At 34.4% G+C, this 22,047-nt stretch overlaps 1 protein-coding gene across 2 annotated transcripts; it reads right to left on the bottom strand.

Moving 5' to 3' along the window:
* Positions 1-1,029: 1,029 nt before the first annotated feature.
* Positions 1,030-13,016, bottom strand: LOC117914307 (putative E3 ubiquitin-protein ligase XBAT35). Of its 2 annotated transcripts, XM_034829585.1 has the most exons (11): positions 12,814-13,016; positions 12,329-12,443; positions 11,808-11,888; positions 11,583-11,671; positions 11,354-11,445; positions 11,143-11,224; positions 9,680-9,782; positions 9,490-9,561; positions 4,433-4,518; positions 1,787-2,500; positions 1,030-1,371 (listed from the first exon to the last, which is right to left on the bottom strand). In XM_034829585.1, the coding sequence occupies exons 1-10, from the start codon at positions 12,913-12,915 to the stop codon at positions 1,820-1,822; spliced, it is 1,503 nt and encodes a 500-aa protein (XP_034685476.1). In that variant the 5' UTR covers positions 12,916-13,016; the 3' UTR covers positions 1,030-1,371; positions 1,787-1,819. The 2 variants fall into 2 exon arrangements, with proteins under 2 accessions (XP_034685476.1, XP_034685477.1); XM_034829586.1 differs by lacking the exon at positions 9,490-9,561.
* Positions 13,017-22,047: the final 9,031 nt, after the last annotated feature.

The raw sequence follows: 22,047 nt of genomic DNA, 5'->3' as shown, positions 1-22,047 counted from the left end.
GTCTTTTCCATGGGCAAGTTTTGGAAGTTATTATTAAAAATAAAAATTCTAAAAATTAAAAAATTACAAGGTTTGATCTGTTCTTGTTGTTAGACTTTGATGATAACAAACCGCTTAGCAGACTTGAAAATCACTAGTTTTATACCCCAATACTAAATTTTAATGAAACCCATGTTATTTTCAAGATTTTTGTAAGGAAGGTTTCCTAGAAAAAGCGATGAACTGAATAATATTCTGAATTTCTTTCAAATTTCAAGTCTTCAAGGGTGTCATCCTCGGTTCCCAGAGTGTTTTATTTCCGAAAAAATCACTATATTATTTGTAGGAAAGGGGGAAAAAAATGATATATCATATCATCCTTTCTCCCTCTCCCCAAATTTTCTCTATTCATAGTCAGTAATATTCAGTAATATCATGCAAGACAAGAAGATAAAGAAAAAAGAAGAATCAGGCAAAGTTGTTTCAGGGTGTTTTTAGAGAATAGAGTGTTACTTTCTACAGAATGTTCAGACCCACTATTTGCTAATTCCAAGCCAGTGTGTCCTACAAGTTGACTTCAAATTTGCTTCCATTCCAATATATGCTTTATTCCATGCCCGGTGCTACCTTTGTTATCAAGGAAAGGAGGGTGACTATAGCTTACAAGTATTTATATTTCTATACCAAAAAAATTTTCAATCCGAAAACTAACCAGATGGGGAAAATAAATCATAGACCACTGGGGTCCAAACATAATCATACCAGAAAACTCAATTATTTTGAAAATTATTTTTTAGATACATCTGAAACACCTAGACACTGATAAGAAATGTTGGAGGGGATCATTTCTTATCCAAAGCCAAACTGCCAGTTATCAGATGGGTCGATTCAAATTGATTTAGGAAGGGATAGGGTATTTTGAAAGGATTTAGGGTTAGAATTGCTGATATTTCTCCCATTTACAAAAGGCAATTTTTGAACTCACTAAATCATTTTTATCTTGAACAAGTAGTTCTACTTAAATGACTAATTGTTTTATGATTCAACCTCTGATGTTGGGACAAGGACCTGCTGCTGTTTTCTTTCACCCCACAACATATATTTTATGTAATAGTTGTTCCACAAGTGTAATAAGCCCTATACATTCGAAAGCTTTTGCAATACTCAATTCACACAATAACTCACATACTAGTAGAATGTACAAAACATACACTGAATTTGCTTCAGTTGTAAGCGATGATAGAATGATTGCATAAAAGATTCAAAGTTGAATAATTACCGAGCAGTTCCATGGATGGTGCCTCTCCTTTGTCAGCCACAGAATAGACAAAGCAACTTTGCAAACACTGAACCATTGCTGAAGTTGTCTCTTCCACTGTAGCCCATTTCCACCTGCAAAATTGATTACTGAGTACTCTTTTTTGTTCTGTTTTTTTCTCCTTTTGTTTGAGAAACCTCCAGGAAAGTTTCTTAATATGCCCATAAGCTCCTCCATGATTTCTGAAGGATCACAAACCTCTCCAAACTCCCTCAAGAACTGATGATGCACAAATCATACCACTCAAGTAGTTTAAATTTTTTTACCTAATTTAATAACAATAAAAAAACAAGACGACAAAAAAAAAAAAAACAAAAAAAAAAGGCCTGCCCCTCAGATGTCAAAAGTGGTGATGTTGTAAATAATCCAACCTCAATGATGGAGGAGATGACAGTGATCTTTCAGAAAGCATGGGGAGAATTCTGATTTTCTGCTTCTACCTTCTTTACAGGAGATTAATAAAATCCAGGGTGGAAAAAGCTCACTAACCATATAAGGCTGCACCATATTCTGTTCCAATAGTTAAACAAAATACAGCTTTACAACCTGGTCGATCTTGGCACGACACACAGGGCAACCCCACTTCTTGGCTTTGATTTCATTCAAACAAGACATGCATCCAGCCATATGGCCACATGGTATGCAAGCCCCCTCAATTGGAGCATCCAAACATATGACACACGATGAGGCAGCACCACCTTCTTTGCTCTGCTCTGATGCAGCAGCTGATGTCTCAAAAGCTGGGGAAGTCAAATCAACAGGGCTGGAATCAATTGATGGATACTGAACCGGACCATCATCTACAACCTCATCAGCAATTGGTGGAGCTGATGCAGTTGAGGCTTGGACAGGTATATCAGGAATGTGAGTCTCAATCTGGATATGCTGAGTGGAATTGGTGCTTGGGCCAGCTTCATGAACTACACATTCACTGCTACTGGCTTTTGAAGAAGCAGGTGCTACTGGTCCTACTAAAGCATCTGGGCAATTGTGATTAGTGATATTCACTGAATTATTCCAACTGGTGGATGCACCATTTTCAAAACTTGAAGGTGAATCAAGAAGAGGTGGCCCCTCCTGCATAGCAGACTGAATGGAGGCATTAATTGCCATTGCTAATTCTAAATCTTCTGCAGTTGGTGGTGCAGTGGGTGGAACAGCTGGAGTCTGGGCATTATGTAAAAATGCAGGAGGATGCATTGCCTGAAACATTTCAAAAGGCCTGTGTTAGAAGTAAATTTTGTAGCGAGCAAGGCAGTTATAACCTAAATTATTAACTCACATGTCTTAGGAGCAACGTTTTGACATGAATATTTCCAGTGTAAGGTTCATTTAGTGATTAATGTACAAAGCAGTTTTATTTTATGGGTAATTTATTTTTTTATTTTAGTCAGTAGTAAGATTGAATCACAAATCACATCCCCCCAGATCCCTCTACTATGGTTTGCAACATGGTGCAGTAATGTGCAACAAAGCCCAAAAGTACCAAGGAGAGTTTTAGCCAAGTTAGTGGCACCAAAAAGATGAGACAAAAAAAAAAAAGGCAATGATAAAAGTAGTGAGAAATGGTATGGTTGCCAAGAACCTAATAGAGGACATACCTCAAGGTAGAGCAAAATAATGATAAAGAATTTATGTAGTTAACCTCAAGTAGTTGGGATAAGCCTTCGTTAATTCAAGTTGGGGAAGTCCAATGAAGAAGATGCAAGCCAGAGGCTCAGACCCAACCCATCCAACCAAAAGAGATGATGTATCTCTGTTGGGGCTCTTCAAAATAATAGAAGAATGGAAGAATTCCAAATAGGAAATTTGATATTGTACTCAATGCACAGAATTTGATGAGAGAATAAAAGAGGAATCCCACAAATGAATTCAGATCAGGTGCTCAATGTGTATCAAATAAAAGGGATAAGAAGACAGAAGGACAAGAAAATAATTCTTCAGGAATTTAGATTTGGTGCCTCAAGCACATTAAGAATCAAGTTTTGGAATGTTTGGTTTGTTGATTCTCCTTTCAAGGACTCTTTTCCATCTCTTCTCTTGCATGTTGTAAGGGGGCTTCGTTAGCCGATTTTCAGGTGGCAGACTGTGGGAAGGTCATTTGGGATCTCAATGTTTCCCAAGACATTTCCTAGATTGAGGTGGACAACATTGAGGGGTTGCTCTAGAAGCCTCCTTAAGTGCCCAGGATGTGCAATGGGGAGGAGGATTGTTTAGTGCTTCAAGTGTCTTACCACTCAAAGAGTGTGGAGCTCTTGAGCTCCTACAAAAGAGGATTTCTTTGCATAAGAGACTGCAAGGGGAAACACCCTAACCTTGGATCAACTCAAAAGAACAAGGTGGTTTTTGGTGAGTTGTTGTTATGTGTTAAAATGCAGAAAAATGAGTTGACCATCTCCTCATCCATTATAGGAATGCTGGGGGCCAGTGGCATTTGTACTCTTGCGCACCTTTGGGTCCTCCCTTCTTGGGTGAAAAAGTGACTAAAGGGTTGACATGGGTGTTTTGTGGGCAAGAAGGGAAAGAAGGCTTGAAGAACAACTCTTCCTCATACTAATTTCTCAAGGATTCCTTTATTTTTAACATTTACCGCGTTGGTCTCATCAAGACAGTTTTCAAACTGATTTCCATCCCTTTTAGACTTCATTGAGTGGTTGCATTCTAAGTAGTGAGAGGTTGATGTGGATTTTGCTTGTGCATCTTTTAGATCTTCAGCCCCTTTTCACACTTCCTCTGTGCTAAAGAAATGCCCTCCAATTTTATATTGTTTTTTATTTTTTCATTTTTTTACATTAGCACTTTTAATATTCTTATTTGCCTATGAAAAAGTTAAAGAGGGAGAAAGAGGAGTGGGAAAAGAGACAAAGGAAGCAAGAGCAAAGTTCTTCCAAGTATTCAATTTTTTTCATCTTCAATCTTCACCATGAATATGCCCAATAAAAGGCCAACAATTAGTGACAAGCAAGACCTCTTCCCAATCAATATATTAAAGTTTAGGACTTAATTTTACTCCTAAAAGCACTAAAAGTAGTCAAATCTGCACGCATCAAACACATCATGGATGCACAAATTCTAGAAATGCTCTATGGAAACATGTGAGATGAGAAACATTGGTACACTGAGTGTGTATTTTACCTGTGGAATTCCCTTGCATGCATTACAAAACCATTGCAGTTGCTGACTGTCGCTTTTTTTCTCAGGTGCAAGTTTAATCTGGGTCTCTGTAAAGAAAAACAATTTCAAGAGCATTACAACATGTAGAACTTACATTTCCATTTGAGAATAAAAATAAAAATATAAAGATTGTCAACCAAAGCACAAAATTAAGATCATAGAAATTTTTTCCTAGACATAAAGAAATAAAAGAAATGTTTAAAGAAAAAAAAATGGTAAGCCTATTCCAAATGGAATTAGGGGCAAATGTTTAATATAAGTCCAATTCCTCTATGTTTCATTGCTAACTTTCAGAGGTTTTATACATGACTGTATCATTTAGAACGTACACAGGTTTTCTGCCTCAGGACATCTCGAAGCAATGCCAAAGGAAACATTTGAAAGCAGCCATCGATGCTCAGATTCTAAATATTGTGGATGACAGAGTGAGGCAGCCATAAGGCATATACCTCATGCCTAGAGTTTCATCTTATGTTTGGTGTATGAATCATGATAAGAGTTTTTATTCCTTAACACAAACTAACAACAAAAATTTCATCTTCACACCATTTAAACACGCTTCAAAGATTTGCAGATCTATCCACATGAAAGGATTTCACAGCATATGTTGATGGAATCACAAGTAAATGGCACAGTGTAGTTTTTACCAGTAATGAAAATGTGGTCGAAAGTCAGCAAAACATCAACACTATATCAGGTGTCAATGGAACTTGATACAACATATGACTAGGGAATATCCAAAGGTCGAAACATAGTTTTAAAAGGTGCAAGGCGCAAAAGTCTCCTATAGCTTAGGCACAAGTTGTAGCACAAGGCACACTTGAATGAAGTGAAATGTGACATAGGATGCATATCAATTTTATAAAATATGATTCAAAATCTAATCCAATCAATAAAAAATTAAAGATTCCAAATATTTAAAAGAAGCATTCAATAAAAAAGTAATGAAATTATATAAATTTCAATATACAATTAAAAATTTCAAGAATAAAAATGTTTATAAAGGAAGAGTAAAGACGCGCCTCTTCAATAAGGAGCATGTCTTGGCTAGCAAGGAGCTATAACTAGGGAGTGGTTGCGCCTTGAGCCTAGGCACATTTAAAGCATGCCTTTTAAAACTATGGGTCGAAATTTACTCAATGTTACCCATTTATCAGCATTTTTTCGGGATTTTCTTAATGCCTCACAGCGGTCAACATGGTTGGGTGCAGTTAATGTGGTTGGTCAAAGCCCATCACGCGGTGAAAGCCCAAAAATAAGGATATTGTGGCGGCATGGGGGGGGGGGGGGGGGGGTGGCACTTAAACCTGGTTCCTCCAGGTGCAAAATTGAGCCTGCTCCACTTGGGCAACCATAGCCCTTTGTTTTATATATGTGACTACATATTATATATACTATGTTTGCTCTTACCTATCAAAAATAATATACCATATTTACTCTTAAATCTTTAATATATTTACAGAATATAAAATAAATAAAATGAAATTTTAATTATCTTATTTTCAAATTTCATTTAATTTATTATTGAAAATACAAAAATCATGAGTCTTGTACAAGTTATTAAATACAAAATATATAAATTTGTAATGAAATTATAAATATTTTTAAACAGAAAAAATAATTATGTATATCATCATTCAATACAAAGTAAATAAATCGTCATTTTAATATTAAGTGTATTTTCAAATTCTACAAATTTTTGTTGAATATTACAAATTATATCATACATATATTAATTTCTTCAACATGCGTATTATTGTTTCATCTTATCATTTTTGGAGTTTTCCCTAATATTTCTATAAGTTTTGATTAATTTTCACCCCATTGATATTTTTTGTCAAAACTTCTATTAATATTTCCCGATATATCCTGATATATCCATAAAATCTAATCACGGGCATTTTTATGAAAACCAATATTTTTATCCTTAGTTTTTATATGGTACTTACCCATTCTTGTTAGAATTTAGATTATATTATTATAATGTAGTCAAATTTAGATGACAAACCATGTTTTAGAAGGCTAAAGGTAAGTCTTGAGACATTTTGCCGAAATGAGGCGAAGCCTCAAGGCAAAATGAGGTGTAAGCCTCAACTTAAATAACTAAATAATAATAAATCTCAAAAAATCATAAAAATACTAATAAAGTCACAAGAAAATTGAACAAAAAAAGGCATAAACTTCATAATAATATTTATTTATCATTAGTTTCTAATTTAGTTCCTTTTTCTCTGTACTAAAATTTAGCTCTCTCTCATGGCTTCATCAAATAATTTTTAATGCTAATGTCACTAATAGGGACCTCCAAGGAATATAATCATATCTAATTGCTATATCAACCTTCCCATCAATGTTTTTTTTTTTTTTTTTTTTTTGATAGGTAAAGAAATGTATATAAAAATTTAAAAAAGAAGCCAAGTACACCAACGTGCACAGGACGTATACAAGGAGCACCTAAAGCAAGCCCTCCAAAAAGAGCACAAAAAACACCCAAGCCCACCCCACGCACTCTACAACATCAAACAAGGGCATTGAGTCTTCCCTTATGTACATGCTAACCCAAGAAGAGAGATTACAAAGAAACAAAAGTTTTAATCATTGGTCATTCTATTCCTTATTTTCTAAAGCTATTTGATCCTGTTTCCTCTAGATTGTCCAAAAAATGCAAAGAGGAGCAACGTTCCACACCTTTTTCCTTTTCTTCCCAACAAAAGAGCCTTGCTAACTTAAGAGCATACCCTCACTGAAGAAGAGATCGCCTAGGCCACCCCAAATAAGGAAAACAATATGTGCTATAGAAGCCTTGCTTTAGATGAATGAAGAAGCAAATGATCAATAGACTCCCCCTCTTGCTTACATAGATAACATCTATTTTCCAAAGGTCGCCCTCTCTTTTGAAGATTATCTAAAGTTAGAACTCTTCCCCAACTACCTTCTCATGCAAAAAAAAGCTGGCTTTGGATGGTAACCATGGATTCCAAATAATGTTCTTTGGAAATATGATCACCCTCCTCACATCCAAAACCTCAATGAAAGATTTGACAAAAAACAATTCCTTCTTATTGTCTTTCCAAACCACCTTGTCATTATTGTCTTTCCTATCAATATTAACATCCACCTATTCTTCTCCATCATCCACCAATTGCAATCTATTTTTCCTTATCTATCAATAATAAGATAATGATTATATATGAGATTAGTAGCTAGGATAGCCAACAATTCCCCTGTTCTTCCTTCTCAATCTCTCTTTTTCCCTTCCATTTAAAGGGTTAACTAGAAGTCAACAAAACTCTTATTTCTTAACAGATTTAACTTAAGTTAGGACCCAATACAAAACTTCTAAAATCTCTAACAAAAGCCCACAAAAGCATAGAATCCACTAAAACTCATTGAATATTGAGGCTTAAGCCTTTATAAAATATATACCAAAAAAACAAAGCAAGAAACCCATTAAAACCCTTTGGATATTTGAGGCTTAAACCTTAATAGCCTTGACAATATATCGTCAAAGTTGTAAGCCTCAACAAGGTGAGGCTTAAGCCTTAATTACCCTAATTGAGGCTTTAGCTTCAAGGCTAATTTGCAAAGTCTTGCCTTGAGTCAAGCCTCAATCATAGTTTTAAAAAGCACAAGGCACACCTAAAGCGCAAAAATCTCCCATAGCTTAGGTGCAAGGCGCAACACAAGGCACACACGCCTTAGCAAAGTGAAACGTTACCTAGGATGCATATCAATTTTATAAAATATGATCCAAAATCTAATCCAACTAATAAAAATTTAAGATTCCAAACATTTAAAATAAACATTCAACGTAAAATTATACAAATTTCAATATACAATTAGAAATTATAAGGATAAAAGTATTGAAAAAAGAAAAGTCAGGTAGATGAGGCACACTGCTCTCCTCTTCAACAAGGCACATGCCTTAGCAAGTGAGGCGTTGTAACTAGGGAGTGGTTGCATCTTAGGCCTAGACACGCTTTAAGTGCACCTTTCAAAAACTATAGCCTCAATAGCCTTTCGTAACATTGATGACAGATTTTAACTTTGAAGATGCAGCCATAAAGACTCAAATCCTATTTTAGATGAAACACACGAACATTAATTAGAATAGATGGCATTTACTTGTTAACATAAATTGAAAACTAATATTTCATGGTTTACACTATGTTTAAAACCTTGGGGGATCTATTCTAGAATAATAGATTCAATAACAAATATTTGAGGGGTTTACAAGTCAATGGAACATCCATCTATCTATCTACCTATCTATCTAAAGTTTTTCCTTAAATGAGTTATCTCCTTTGTGATGCTTATTCCCTTTCCCTACCCAAAATGTTTTTTGTTAAATGAGTTATCTATCTATTTATTTGCCTAACTACCTAAAGTTTTTCTTAATGAGTAATCTACTTTGTTATGTTTCTTCACTTTTCCTACCGCCATCTCTCCCTATCCAAAAAGTTTTTGCTAAATCAGTTATCTAAATATCTATCGATCTATCCATCCATCAATCTAAAGTTTTTCTTAAATCAATTATCTACATTGTCATGCTTCTTCAATTGTCCTGCGCCCATCACCCTATCTATCTAAAGTTTTTCTTAAATGAGTTATCTACTTTTCCATGCTTCAATTTTCTTGCCTCCATCTCTCCCTACCCAAAAGTTTATGCTAAATGAGTTATCCAATTTGTTATGCTTCTTTAATTTTCAACACTCCCTCCCTCCCTCCCTCTTCCAAAGGTTTTTATTAAATGAGTTATCCATTTTTTCATGCTTCTTTAATTTTCTTCACTCCCCTTCCTCCCACCCATTTATCATGCTTCTGCAACTTTCTTCACTTTTATGATTCTATTTTTAGTTAAACCAATTTGCTTCTGTTTCTGAGCTTTACTATATGAGAAAAACAAATGTATCAATGTTTTTCTTCAATAAGTTATCCAATTTGTCATGCTTCAGTAATTCTCTTAATTTTTATAATTCTATTTTTACTTTAAACAATTCAACAGTCATCGTACTTACGCCTAAGCGCTCGAGGCTTACACCTCGCCTCTCGGGAGGTGTAGCATCGTCTCCTCCTCCTGCCCCTTGAGACTATGCATGGATATAAAAGAAAAACAATCAAACTATGCACAGCATGAAAACAGTATTAGGTCAACTTCCAAATATGACAAGGAAATCCCAGAAACATATTTCAGCATTAAGATATTACTGGTGGAGTTATCAAGAATTATCACTGCAGGATCAGGATCTTCAAACTTTGCTTCATCCATATTGGCTTTCCACAGTGCAATAGTAGTACGTGGTTGGGCATCCTGCTCATGCATCAATATCACCATCACCATATAAGATAACTTACCAAGTTATAACATCACAGCTTCATGAATTTAACAGAAACAAAATATCACCATTACCATGAAACAAAGAGTACGGAATTTTATATGTGCAGAGAAGTACTAGTAATACCAAGCCAGTGCAGAATGGGTGAAATAAAATAGACCCTCCTAACCATGAATATAAGAAAAAACAGTACCCATTTATAAGATGAAGATCGATATTTGTTCAAAAATTACACTTTTTTTCCTCATTGACCAATAAAACTGCTCTATCACTGACATTTTAGAAGCTGCAGGCACCACAAGGTGCAAGCTGAAATTGAAGATATTAGACAACCAATACTAATTAAACGCGATTTTGATACTGAACCAGCAGCTAAACAATTATGAACTGTCAGAAAGCAATAACTTCTTGGTGGAATGGCACTTGGTGGCTTTACGGAAGATTTATCTCAGCATGTGAAAACCATCACAAATGGCCATAAGGTACAGATGGAAGTTGCAACAATCAAATAGATGTTATAATTAAGGCATGACAGACCAATGGTTCATCCTGTAATTAGGTTCATCAAAGAGTTCAAAAGGTCCTGAGGAAGCAGTAAGCACAATCAGCAAGACTGGAATGCTATACTAGACCCAAAGGAAAGCCAATATGAGAACAAGGCAGGGGTGACAACAACTCCCTTTCTGGAGAGAAATGCCCACAAAATGGAAAACTAGATTCGAAACTTCCATTTCCAACAAATAGACTGCCTTCAAAGAAGATGCAGAATAAGGTGCACCAAACATATACGTCCTTTGTCTTTTTCACACTGAGGATTGACCCTATGAAACTGCATGATACTCTATCCAGCATGTCAAGAGAAGGACAAAATTGATACAAAATATAACAACTCTAATCAACTCAAACACACAGGATTCATAAATGAAAAGTTGTTATTCAACGCAACAACATTATAAGCAATTTAAAACATCTGAAAGATATGGGGATAAAAGGAGAAACTATATATTTAAGGCATTAAAATGAACATGAAAATTATTGTTAACAAAGCAGAAAACCAAGCAGAACTACTTATTTTAGTAAAGAAGTAGACATGAGCTAAATCACTGAACTAAAGATAATTAATATATGAATCCCAACATTTATTATTGTATTTTAAAAATCTAAAAACATCAAAATCAAATCAAACCTGAGCTCAAGAATTCTTTTACAATCATCCATATATAAAGTCTAAACCAAACAACTACTATTCATTGCAGACAAAAAGCAGATGAATAAAACATTAAATCCTAACAATTCAAACCAAATAACTAGCAAGGTGAGAACACTCGGTAATACCTGCAAGCTAGAATATATAGCAAGCTCCAATTTGAAAGGCTTTGTAGGCTTACGTGATCCACATGGTAAAATAACAACCCAACTAAAAATAATAAAAACTTAATTAGCAAAAATAGCAACTGCTGTAGAAGAATAGTTCCTTCACTACAAACTGAGAAAGAAAATCAAGTGATTAAAAATTCCGCAAAAAGTCAGATGACTTTGTACTCACACTTTTCTTGAAACCCATTGAGGAGCTAGTACTTCCAGAAAGCCTGGCCCATAGAACTCACGCAGCCAACCGGAGAACAAGCAAATATGGCTCTAAAAAAGCACCAAATGAAAACATAGTTTTCAGTCATCATCTTCGATTAACATGGAAAAAGAAAGTGAATCATGCCACAGTGCACATTGGGACGAGTAAATTAGAATTACATTATGCTACAAACATTAACAAGTACCTCAATCACACGGACCACTCTGCTGTGCCCTTTTGCTCTAGCAACATCAAGTGCAGTTTGACAATCATCATTCATCACTAATGCATTTGCTGAAAATTCAGAGAGCAAACCATTTATTAACTTATTGTAGCAGTGAAGAGGGCTTATCATTCACTGCTGAAAAAAAAAATCAGTCAATAGCAGTAGTGCAAGTTTTATCCATGATTTCATGACATTACAACGCACCTCCATGTGAAAGAAGCAAGTTCACAGTTTCCTCAAGCCCCTTTTTTGCCGCATGATGTAAAGGAGTTCCAGCATGACGTCCTTTGATCATTTAACGGGGAAAAAAAAAAAATCAGATTGAACCTCCCTTATCATAGCAATCCAGATATCTAATAAACGTTTAAACATTGGAGATGAGTTCTGTAACATAAATTAAGCATAAAAAAGTGTCAATTCGAGTTAAGAATCATTGTTTACAGACATCCTAACATATGCTAACAAATTCATGAATCAAATTTCATTCCACGGGTAAGTCCTGTATGCATCAGGGGTAACACGAATGCAAATCAAATTTCACCTGGCTGCTGATATCATCATTCCAGCTCTTTGGCTTTTTGATAAATTGTTCAAGATTATTCTACATGTATAATCATCAATACAAATTTGGGAGAAAAAAAAATACAAAAATACAAAATAAAAAAGAGTCCAAGCAAAAGCTAATCCCACGAAAATTTGCTACTATGAGACCCACAGTCACTTACCAGGACGGTAAGCGTTCACATTGGCACCCAATTCAATCAAAGTTTTTGCAACATTGAAAAGTTCAGAAAACATGCACGCCACAATCAATGGAGTCTTTCCTTCTCTGTCGGTCCACTGCACCAAAACCATCATAGTTAGAAACCCATGAACTGTTTTCTTTGGTTTCCCAAAAGCGCGTTTTTCAGAAGTCATTTTACGTTTCTAGAACAGAAAATGGGAAATGGAAAACGGAAAACATCTTTATATAATCCTGGAACCGGAACCAGTCTAGTCGGTGAAAAAAAACCCAAACAGGCCCTTAACCCCATCGAAATAGACACAAAACCAACTCAATCAACCACAATGGTTGCCGAGAAGAAAACCAAAAACTAGCGGGGAAAACACCCTACAATCAACTGGGCTTAAAACACAACATAAAAGATTTTCCATCATTTTCCAAAGCCATCTCAGTGACCAAACAAAGAGGCAATAATTTCAGCAATACCTCAAGGCCTGCACCTTCTCTGGAAAGTGCTTTGATCCCTTCAACGTTGCCATAAACGACTTGCTGATGAAGCAACTCGTCCTTGGATTGCTGTTGTCCCATTGAATCCAACCTAACCCTAAATCAATGATTATAATTAGGGCAAAGACGAAGAGCTTCTTGTCTTAGTGAAATGATGAGAGAGAATGATCCACCTTCTGAAGAACTTTCAACTTTGTGAGATATGGGGATAATTATTAATAAATTATAGAAATAATAATATATATATAAAAAATGACGTAATTTGCTTAGCAGGGAAGACAAAGAAGGAGGTTGGAGAGTTTTGTAATTTCATAGAAGTTTCCATGAATTTTCTTCTTTCCCATCATCATTAATTGGACGCGTTCCAAGTCAATGCTGCACAACCATACGCACATACTAATAATGGATTTCCATCACTAATTATTATTAATTTATTATTGTTGGCTGTGTCTTTCAAAGATGTGAGGGATAGCTTTCTCTAAGGCTGTCTGGTCGAATGAATTTACAAATCTATCCTTAATTAGTTAGATAGCATATGCATGCCAAATAAAAAGAGTTAAACATAATTATGAGAAATTTGGATGGATGAATCTCTTGTTGTCTAATTGACAAGACTACTCAGGGAGCGGCTATTTGTTTAAAATAGGATAAATGATCTCCTAAAAAACAGACAAATTCGAAAAAAATAATTCGCAGGATGTCTGCTTTTCAATTTTTTGTTAAAAGTAATTTTATTTTTCGATTTTAGGTTGTTCATTTATTTATTTTTTCATAACTTATTATATATTTTTTGCTTAATAAAAAAAATTAAAATATTCTACTTTCTCTAAATAAAAAAATAATATATTGATTTTTTTTTTAATGTTTAATTGAAATTAAATATTATAAAAATAAACAAACTAATACTCAACCCTATTAAACACTATTTAATTTTAAGTTATGTTTAAAATTAAGAAAAAAAACACCATCTATAAATTTATATATAATCTTCATTGATTTTATTTGCATAAAAATATCTAATAATTTTTAGGTTATGTTTAGTTATCGAAAAATGTAAGGAAAAAAAGTAGAGAGAGAAAGTAGAAGAAAGAAAAAGTAAAGAAAAAAAATAGAGTTAAAATTGATAAATTATTTTTACTTGCTACTTGAAACTCATTTTATTTATTTTAACTCATCAATATAAAGATTCAATAATTTAAAAATATATAAGTTTTTAAGGAAAAGTGAGTTTTGAAACATTAATGTGTAAATATATGAAAAAAAGAACTCCAAAATTTTTAAATCAATATTATCTTCATTTATTTAAAAAATGAAAATTGAAATACATACCCTTTTTAATGAATAATATAATTATCTCCTAAAATACCCATTTTATTTGTCATATCATCAAAACTAATTGACAACTAGATTCTTCCAAATAAATGTTTCATCAACACCAATTAATAATTAGACTTTGTATAAATATTTTTCTTTCTTTTAGATATGTTTATTATTATTATTATTATATCTAAGATTTTTTTTTTTTCTCCAAACACAAACACCCATAAGGACTTTTTTTTTTTTTTTTTTTTCTATCTCTCCATCAACAAACATTCCATAGGTAGCTCAAACTCATTTACCTTTTTCAGACAACAATATATAACATTTTATTTGTATATCTATTTCTTGAATTGAAGGTGAAGATAAAATCAAGAAAAATATTTCAAGCAAGCAACTAGAGTCCTTGAAATTAACCTCAACTTGCCTTAATAAAAAAAATCCTAAAGAGATTATGGAAAAAAACCATAAATCCTATTCCTAGCAAAACTTAACATCTACAACCCACCAAAGTTTCACTACTACTTCTAATGTCCATGCTCTTCAAATTCTCAACTCTTCCCATGAGGTACTTGTTTTTGGAGAAAAAGATTCCAAATAGTAATAATAATAATAATAAAAGAACATATCTAAAAAAAATGGAAAATATTTATGTGGAGGAGTCTAATTGTCCATTGTTGTTGATGATATGACAAGTAAAATGAATATTTTAGAAAATAATTATATGACTTATTAAAAAGTATATGTATTTTAAATTATTTTTAAATAGATGAAAATAATACCCATTTTAAAAAAATTGAGATTTTTTTTCATATATTTTCATATTAATGAGTTAAAACTCACTTTTCTTATGTTTTTAACTAATTTTAATTATATTTAATTTTAAAAAAATTAACTTTTTTTTTTTCTTAATATTTTTCAAAAACAAACATAACCTTTGGGAGAGTCATGATTTAGGATAGATGTGCTTGTTTGCATACTTGGTTGAAAGGGTTGAAAGGGTAAAGGAAAATATTAATTGTCGTGAGAGCAATTTTTACATGTCAAAGTTCGAAAATCTCTTAAATACCCTTTACTTGTCTCTTTCTAAATACCCATGTGAAACCTTCTGTTACAAGCTTTAAAATGTTGAGGTGACCATTGATGAGATAATAACAATATTAAATATTTTAATATCTTAATTGAAATTAAAAAAAAGTTTAAAATATTTTAAATGAATTTTAAGATAACATTTTACTATCTCAAAAATTAAAAAATTTTAAAATATGGCATGGTAAAAATGTTTTAATAGCTCATTTTTTTTAAAAAAAAATTAAAATTCATTACTTTTCAATATTAGCCTTTAGAAGTTTTTGTATTTTATATCAAAGTTGTTATTATTATTTTCTATATTTTAAATTTTATCTTAAAATTAAATTAAATATTTTCATTTTTCTATTTATTTTCAAAATATTTACAAATCAACTTAAAGATAAAAAAAAATAAAGTTTTAATTTAAAGGATTTTCTCCCACTTTTTAATGCTATCTTAAAAAAAATAACAATTTATTTTTCTATTTATTAGATTTTTAAAATTTTGAAAAAAAAAATTAACAATAGTTTTTTTTTATTTTTTAATTACCATATGTTAAAACTTTTCAAGTGCTTTTGATGAGGAAAATAAGCAAGAAAGTTGTAGAAAAATACTTAAATTTCTTTGCAATAGGATGTCTTATACACTCGTGTATAAGTTTATTGACCTTGTTCAACTAATGCAATTGCCTTATATAGTTGTTCAAAATCCATGTTTCTATTCATGGACATGTGTACAAATATGTTAACCATATTTCAAATGTTTTGTATAGTGAAACTGAAACTTTATAAATAAATAATAAATTTCAAATCTTGTTACATCTAATGTTTTTAAGAGTTTTATCCTAACAACTACTAAATATCTCTTAACTTAGTTCCATCTAAGTCAGTACCTTTGACTCCTATAGAGATATGAATAGGTTGTAAACCTAGTTTACATCACATTTGCATATGGGATGTCCAACAAAAGGTGGACACATTTGAACTAAGATTAGAAATTTGCTAATTTATTGGTATCCAAAAGAAACTAAGGGTTATTACTTTTATAGTTAGGTCGCATAGAAAGTATTTGTCAGTACAAATGCCAGATTTCTAGAAGATGATTATATGATGAGTAATAAGACTAGGAGTGAGGTTGATTTAAAAGTACTAGATGAGATTCACACAACAACATAGAAAACTATGAATCCAATATCAACCATTCTTATTTCTTGTACATCGGCGACTTGTCGTAATATGAGGATTGTTAGACAACAAAATTGATTCATGATTTGGGAGAGTCTTTCAAGGCCACCCGAAGAAACATGATATCAATCCCACAAATTATGATGAAGTAATGAGTGATGTGGATGCACATCTTTGGCAAAGAGTTATGGAAGTAGAGTTAGAATATATGTATTCTAAATAAGCCTGTAGCGTTTGAAGGGATAAAACTTATAGGGTGCAAGTGGGTCTACAAGAGAGAAAAAATGGAGTAGATAGAAAAGTTAAGGCATATAAGGCTAAGATTATAGCAAATGGTGTAATCAGAAACCTGGTTTCGACTATGAGGATACCTTCTCATCGATAGCAATGCTCAAGTCCATCAGAATGCTCCTATCCATTGCAGCACATGTCAACTATGAGATATGACAAATGGATGTCAAGACTACATTCTTGAAATGTAATTTTGATGAGGGTAGCTATATGGTGCAACTAAATGATTCAATAGAAAAGGGCTAAGAACATATGGTATGTAAGTTGTATAAATCCATTTATGGTTTAAAGCAAACATCTCACTCATGGAACAAATGTTTCGAGAAGGCAATCAAGACCTTTAACTTTGATCTAAACGAGGATGTACCTTATGTGTACAAGAAGGTGCAAAGAAACGTGGTGGTGTTTATGATATTGTACGTAGATGTCATTCTACTTATTGGTAATGATGTAGGATTATTGTCAACAATCAAGATCTGATTGTCTACTCAGTTTTAGATGAAGGATCTAGGAAATGTGCACTATATTATTGGGATCAAGGTCCTAAGAAAACAAAAGAATAGGAAATTGACATTATCTCAAGCTACCTACATTGACAAACTTTTGATCAAGTATGTGATGTAGGATTCTAAGAAAAGTTTGCTAACCTTCAAGCATGGAATTCTTTTTTCCCAATATTAGTGTCTTAAGACACTTGAGGAGAAAGGGCGCATGCAGGTAGTACCTTATGCCTCAACAGTAAGTAACCTTATGTATGTGATGTTTTATACTAAATTGGATATTTGCTTTTGTAGTTGGTATGAATAGATGAAAATATCGATAAACACGAATATATTGGTACTTGAATTTTATGAATATATTGGAAATATTGGTAAAATATTAATAAATATTTTGATAAAAATATCAATGAAGCGAAAATTATTTAAAATTCATGGAAATACTTGGAAAAAACTCCAAAAATGATAAAATAAGTAAGAATACACATACTAAAGTTATTTTGTAAGTGTAATTGACATAGATATGGTCAAAAGAAAAAATATTGGTAAATAAGACTATATCAGTAGATTTGATACTTGGATTTTAAGGTTATAAAATATGAATTTTGGAAGTGTACACTTAGCAAGTTAGAATTAAGATAAGAAATATTTTATTTTATTGAATGAGAATAATTTATACATAATATATATTACGTTGCAATAGTCCTTGGTACCAAAATGATGATCGATGTAGTTTCATCACATTGTTAGATGAAATGATCTCATCTTATTTAATACAATATTCATACTAAGACATAGAGTTTCGATAAACTGATTATAAGTACGAATATGCCATGCAAAAATTTCTTGACTCCTACCCACAACCTTTCCATGATGGGAAACTTAGGGTTATCCCATGTGCTTGTCTGAAATTCTTCTTGTTGCATCTGATATATATGAAATGTGGTATGACATTTGTGTAGAAGAAGGATAGTTAAACATTTCATACTCTTCATTAGTGGAACTTGAAGGATTTGGAAAAGGCTTACCATAACCCATCGACACCATTATATAAGAGAAAAAAATGTTGGCTTTATTTGACGAGTCATTGAATTGAGTCCCTATACTCATTGACTCAAAATTAGTTGAAAATGAGTCATTGTTATATGGCATCATCCTTCGTTGTCTTTCTTTAAAACAATGGGAACATTAGGGAATGGAAATGAGAGTGGGAGTGTAAATGAAAGTAGAGAACCTATACCTAAGGGACTCATGGATAAATTCACCACTTCATAACCTAGACGAAGTACTTTGAATTCCAAGTGGACATAAGAAAAAATGAAAGAAATGCGTAGAATAATTGGTTGGTTTATGTATTCAAAAGGCCTCCCATTCAATATGGTGAATGATCCTTATTGGGTTCCTATGATTGATGCTATTGCAAATTTCAGGCCCAGGATTAACCCTTCATTTATGCATGAATTGAAGACATTAATTTTTGAAAAAGAAGTGAATGACATAAATATCATGATAGGAGAGCACAAAAAAGCTTGGAAGCAATATGGATGTTTAATTATGTCAAATAGTTGATTCTCCACCTTCATCCACCAACAATGCCTTCGACTTAGCGCTGAACTTGCTAGTCGACTCGATGATACCAGGCGACTCGCGAGCAACTGGTCGTCTTCGATGCTGAGGCGTTCGCTTCTGCTCAGTTCTTTGTCGTTTGCGTCGGTGTCGTAAGAGGCTTTTCAAGCTAAATGAGACTTGTGTGACGCCCTGAGCTCCGACCATGTGGCCAAGAACTTCGTTGGAACCGTGGTGTACACGATTAGCAACTCTAACAACAAGTTTATGTTGATTTTTTATCCCAAAGGGATCGAGTCCATTGGTTTGCTTTGTTTTTGCCAGGAAGATGCGAAAGCATTTCTTGCTCAAGTTCAGTCGCGGACAAGGGAACTACAAAGTCAGGCTAGGGTTGCTCTCATTAGTCTTGATCAGGGTTTTTCCACCATACAGAATTTTATAGGGTTCATAAGTTATAACTCAATTGCACAATTGGGAGTTAAAGGAGGTTGAAGCCTTTTTTGAGAGGCGGCAAGAGAAGGCCATTAACAGGGACACTAAAGATATTTTGGTTTGATGTAACACAAAAAATGGAATAGTTTCAGTTAAGTCTTTCTATTCCTCTCTGTTAGATGGGAGGGTCGAGGTGATTTCTTTTGGTATAATTTGGAATTCCTAGGTACCATCAAGAGTTAGCTTATTTGCATAGGAAGCCATGTGGAGTAGGATTTTAACTTGGGATTAGCTTAAAAAGGAGGGTTGGAGGTGCCGAACAAATGCTATATTAGGAAAGAAGAAGAAAAAGAAGAAGAAAAAAAAAAAACAATTGGTCATATTCTTATTTGTTGATTGAAAGCAGTCTTATTATGGCTATTGATTTATGCATTTTTTTATGTTTGTTCGGTGATTCATTCTTCATTGAAAACTATACTTTAGAGCTGACAGGCTTCATTTGTTGGAAAGAAGAGAACAAAGGTTTGTGAAACTGCTCAATTCTACATTTTTTAGACCATTTGGAGTGAGAGAAATATGGGAACTTCAATAATATTGAAAATGTTGGCTAAGATTGTTTTGGTGGGGGCACGTTTGAAATTACTGAAACCATGATGGACATTTTACTTGATATGAACTGGAATTATCAGTGACTTTAAGGCTTGAAGATATGGAGAGAATGAGAGGTGATAATTGTTGGTTCGCTGTGGATTCAAAGTCTTTTGAGATTTCAATCAACTTTATTGGGGGGAAGCTTCATGATATCTTGGAGAAAAGTAGAGGCTTCTCTTCTTAGATAAGGTTTGGCGATTCTAGTTTGAGGTACTTGTTGGAGAGGGTGGAAGTTTGCTGTAGGAAGGAGAAACTTGGGAAAGTTGTAAAAAGTTGGGAAGAAAATGGAAGAAGTAGATGGGAAAGACGTGCTAACGAGGCGGAAGGTACATTCTTTGCTCTATTCGTGATCTAGAAGCCAAAATGTTAAGTTTGGTATTTTCAGAGGGTAGAGGGATTCTAGGGGGTGGGTTTTGCTAGCTAACAAGCTTCGTTCTCTTGGTACAGTTCTCTCTATTGAAGATAAGGTGGGCTTAAACATTGCAGGTGTCAAAGAAGGAAGGAGAGATGAAGTCCAGGTTGAGGAAGAAAAGAAAAAACGGTCTTTCGTTGAGGTTGCAAAGTCAAAGACGGGAAGAATAGGAGATGCAGTGTGGCTTCAACTTGGGGACAAAGCCTTGAGGAGTAGGGAGAAACAATTGGGGCTATGTTTGGTAGGACGATGGGGAGAAGAGGTAACTCAATGATCGAATTTAGTTTGGTTAAGGAGATGGATGATGCGTCTCTAGAATTTGAAAGGGGAAGTGAGTTTTTCGAATTTGGGAGGTGGCTTCTTTCTTGCAGAATTTCAGGTTGTAGAGGAAGCCGAAAAAGTGATACGAAGGGGGATTTGACGTTTTAAGGACAAGATGTTTCATCTAGAGAGGTGAGGACCCAAGGTAGGTTGTTTTCGACTTGGAGTTCATACGAATCACTATTGGGTGAGGGCAGTAGGGCTACCTTTAAATTTCTGGAACCAAAAGATGTTCAAGAAGTTGAGAGATAATTGCGGAGGGTTGGTTGTTGTGGATGATGACACAACTAAGTTCGTGCAACTTCAATGGGCTAGACTTTTAGTGAGGACGGAAGGGAAAGATTTACTTGGGTTGTTACAGTTGGTGGTGGGTTTCTTATGTTTTGCAATCCAACTATGGTGGGAAGTGCCACCTTGGGTGACGATGGTGGTGCCATTGCAAGGGAAGGAATGGTCAAAGGTTAGAGATGAGGAAGGTTTGGATTCACATGTGGAGAGTAGCGTGGGGTCATTGCTGGAGCAAGTGTAAACGCTAGGGGATGGAGCAGTGGGACCAATTGGTGAAGGTAGAGCTGAGCAGGTGGGAGTTGTTTCTGATCTGTATGGCATGGGTATGGTCGAGAGTGCCGAGGTAGGTGCAGGAAAAGATGGGAAGGGGAAGTGAGTAGTTGAGGATACGGGTGTTTGTTCAAATGTTGGAGTGGGATTGAGGAAAGGAAGTGAGCCTAAAGTATTTTGGGCCAAGTCGGACAAGGTAAGAAACAATGAGCAATTGAGAGCCTAGGTTTCTTGTCAACGAGTTGTTGTTAACATTGGGCCCGTGGCCTAGGAGGGCCTTAGAAAATGCCATTTTTTGGGGGTTTTAGGGGTCGATGGGCCTGGAGGCTAGAGCCAGGCCAACTATCTAGCCGTTAGTAATGTGGGCTTGGCCCAAATATCTATTGCGGGAGGCTTAAATGGGGTTAGGGCTCCTGTTGTTGAGACTTCGTGTTTGGAGAGGAGGCTTGTTGAAGAAATTCTCGGTGCTGCGCTGTTGGCTGAAGCAAGAGGGAAGTCTGGAGTAGATGAGTCCTTATTGGAGGAAGCTTCCAAGTTCTCCCATTCCGAGTCTTGCTTTTTTCTTAGCCTTGGGGGTCGGGGTTTTTTTTTTTTCTTTCTGTGGAGGGAAAAAAGATGGTGATTGTCGATCGAGACATTGTGGAGTTCGAGGGGCCATCCTTTATGAATAGAGAGGGGTCGGTAGACCCGTTGAAAGTAATATGGGCAAATGGGAGTGAGAGGGGAGTTTCGATCGATCTGAAAGAGGGAGCCAAGGAGTATGATGGGAGAGTGTTGTTGACAAAAGACGTGGAAAGAGTTTTAGAGGAGGAAGAAGGGAGTGTTTTGGGTTCGTGGATGAACGATAGTTTCGTGAAACTCTACTATTGTCTAGGTATGCCTACTAAGGGGCTTGAGGGGGAAATTTTGTTGC

Source organism: Vitis riparia, chromosome 5 (assembly GCF_004353265.1).
Source record: "Vitis riparia cultivar Riparia Gloire de Montpellier isolate 1030 chromosome 5, EGFV_Vit.rip_1.0, whole genome shotgun sequence".
Lineage (NCBI taxonomy): Eukaryota > Viridiplantae > Streptophyta > Magnoliopsida > Vitales > Vitaceae > Vitis > Vitis riparia.
Note: the sequence above shows the minus strand (reverse complement) of the source record. Positions and strands in the feature narration are given on the sequence as shown.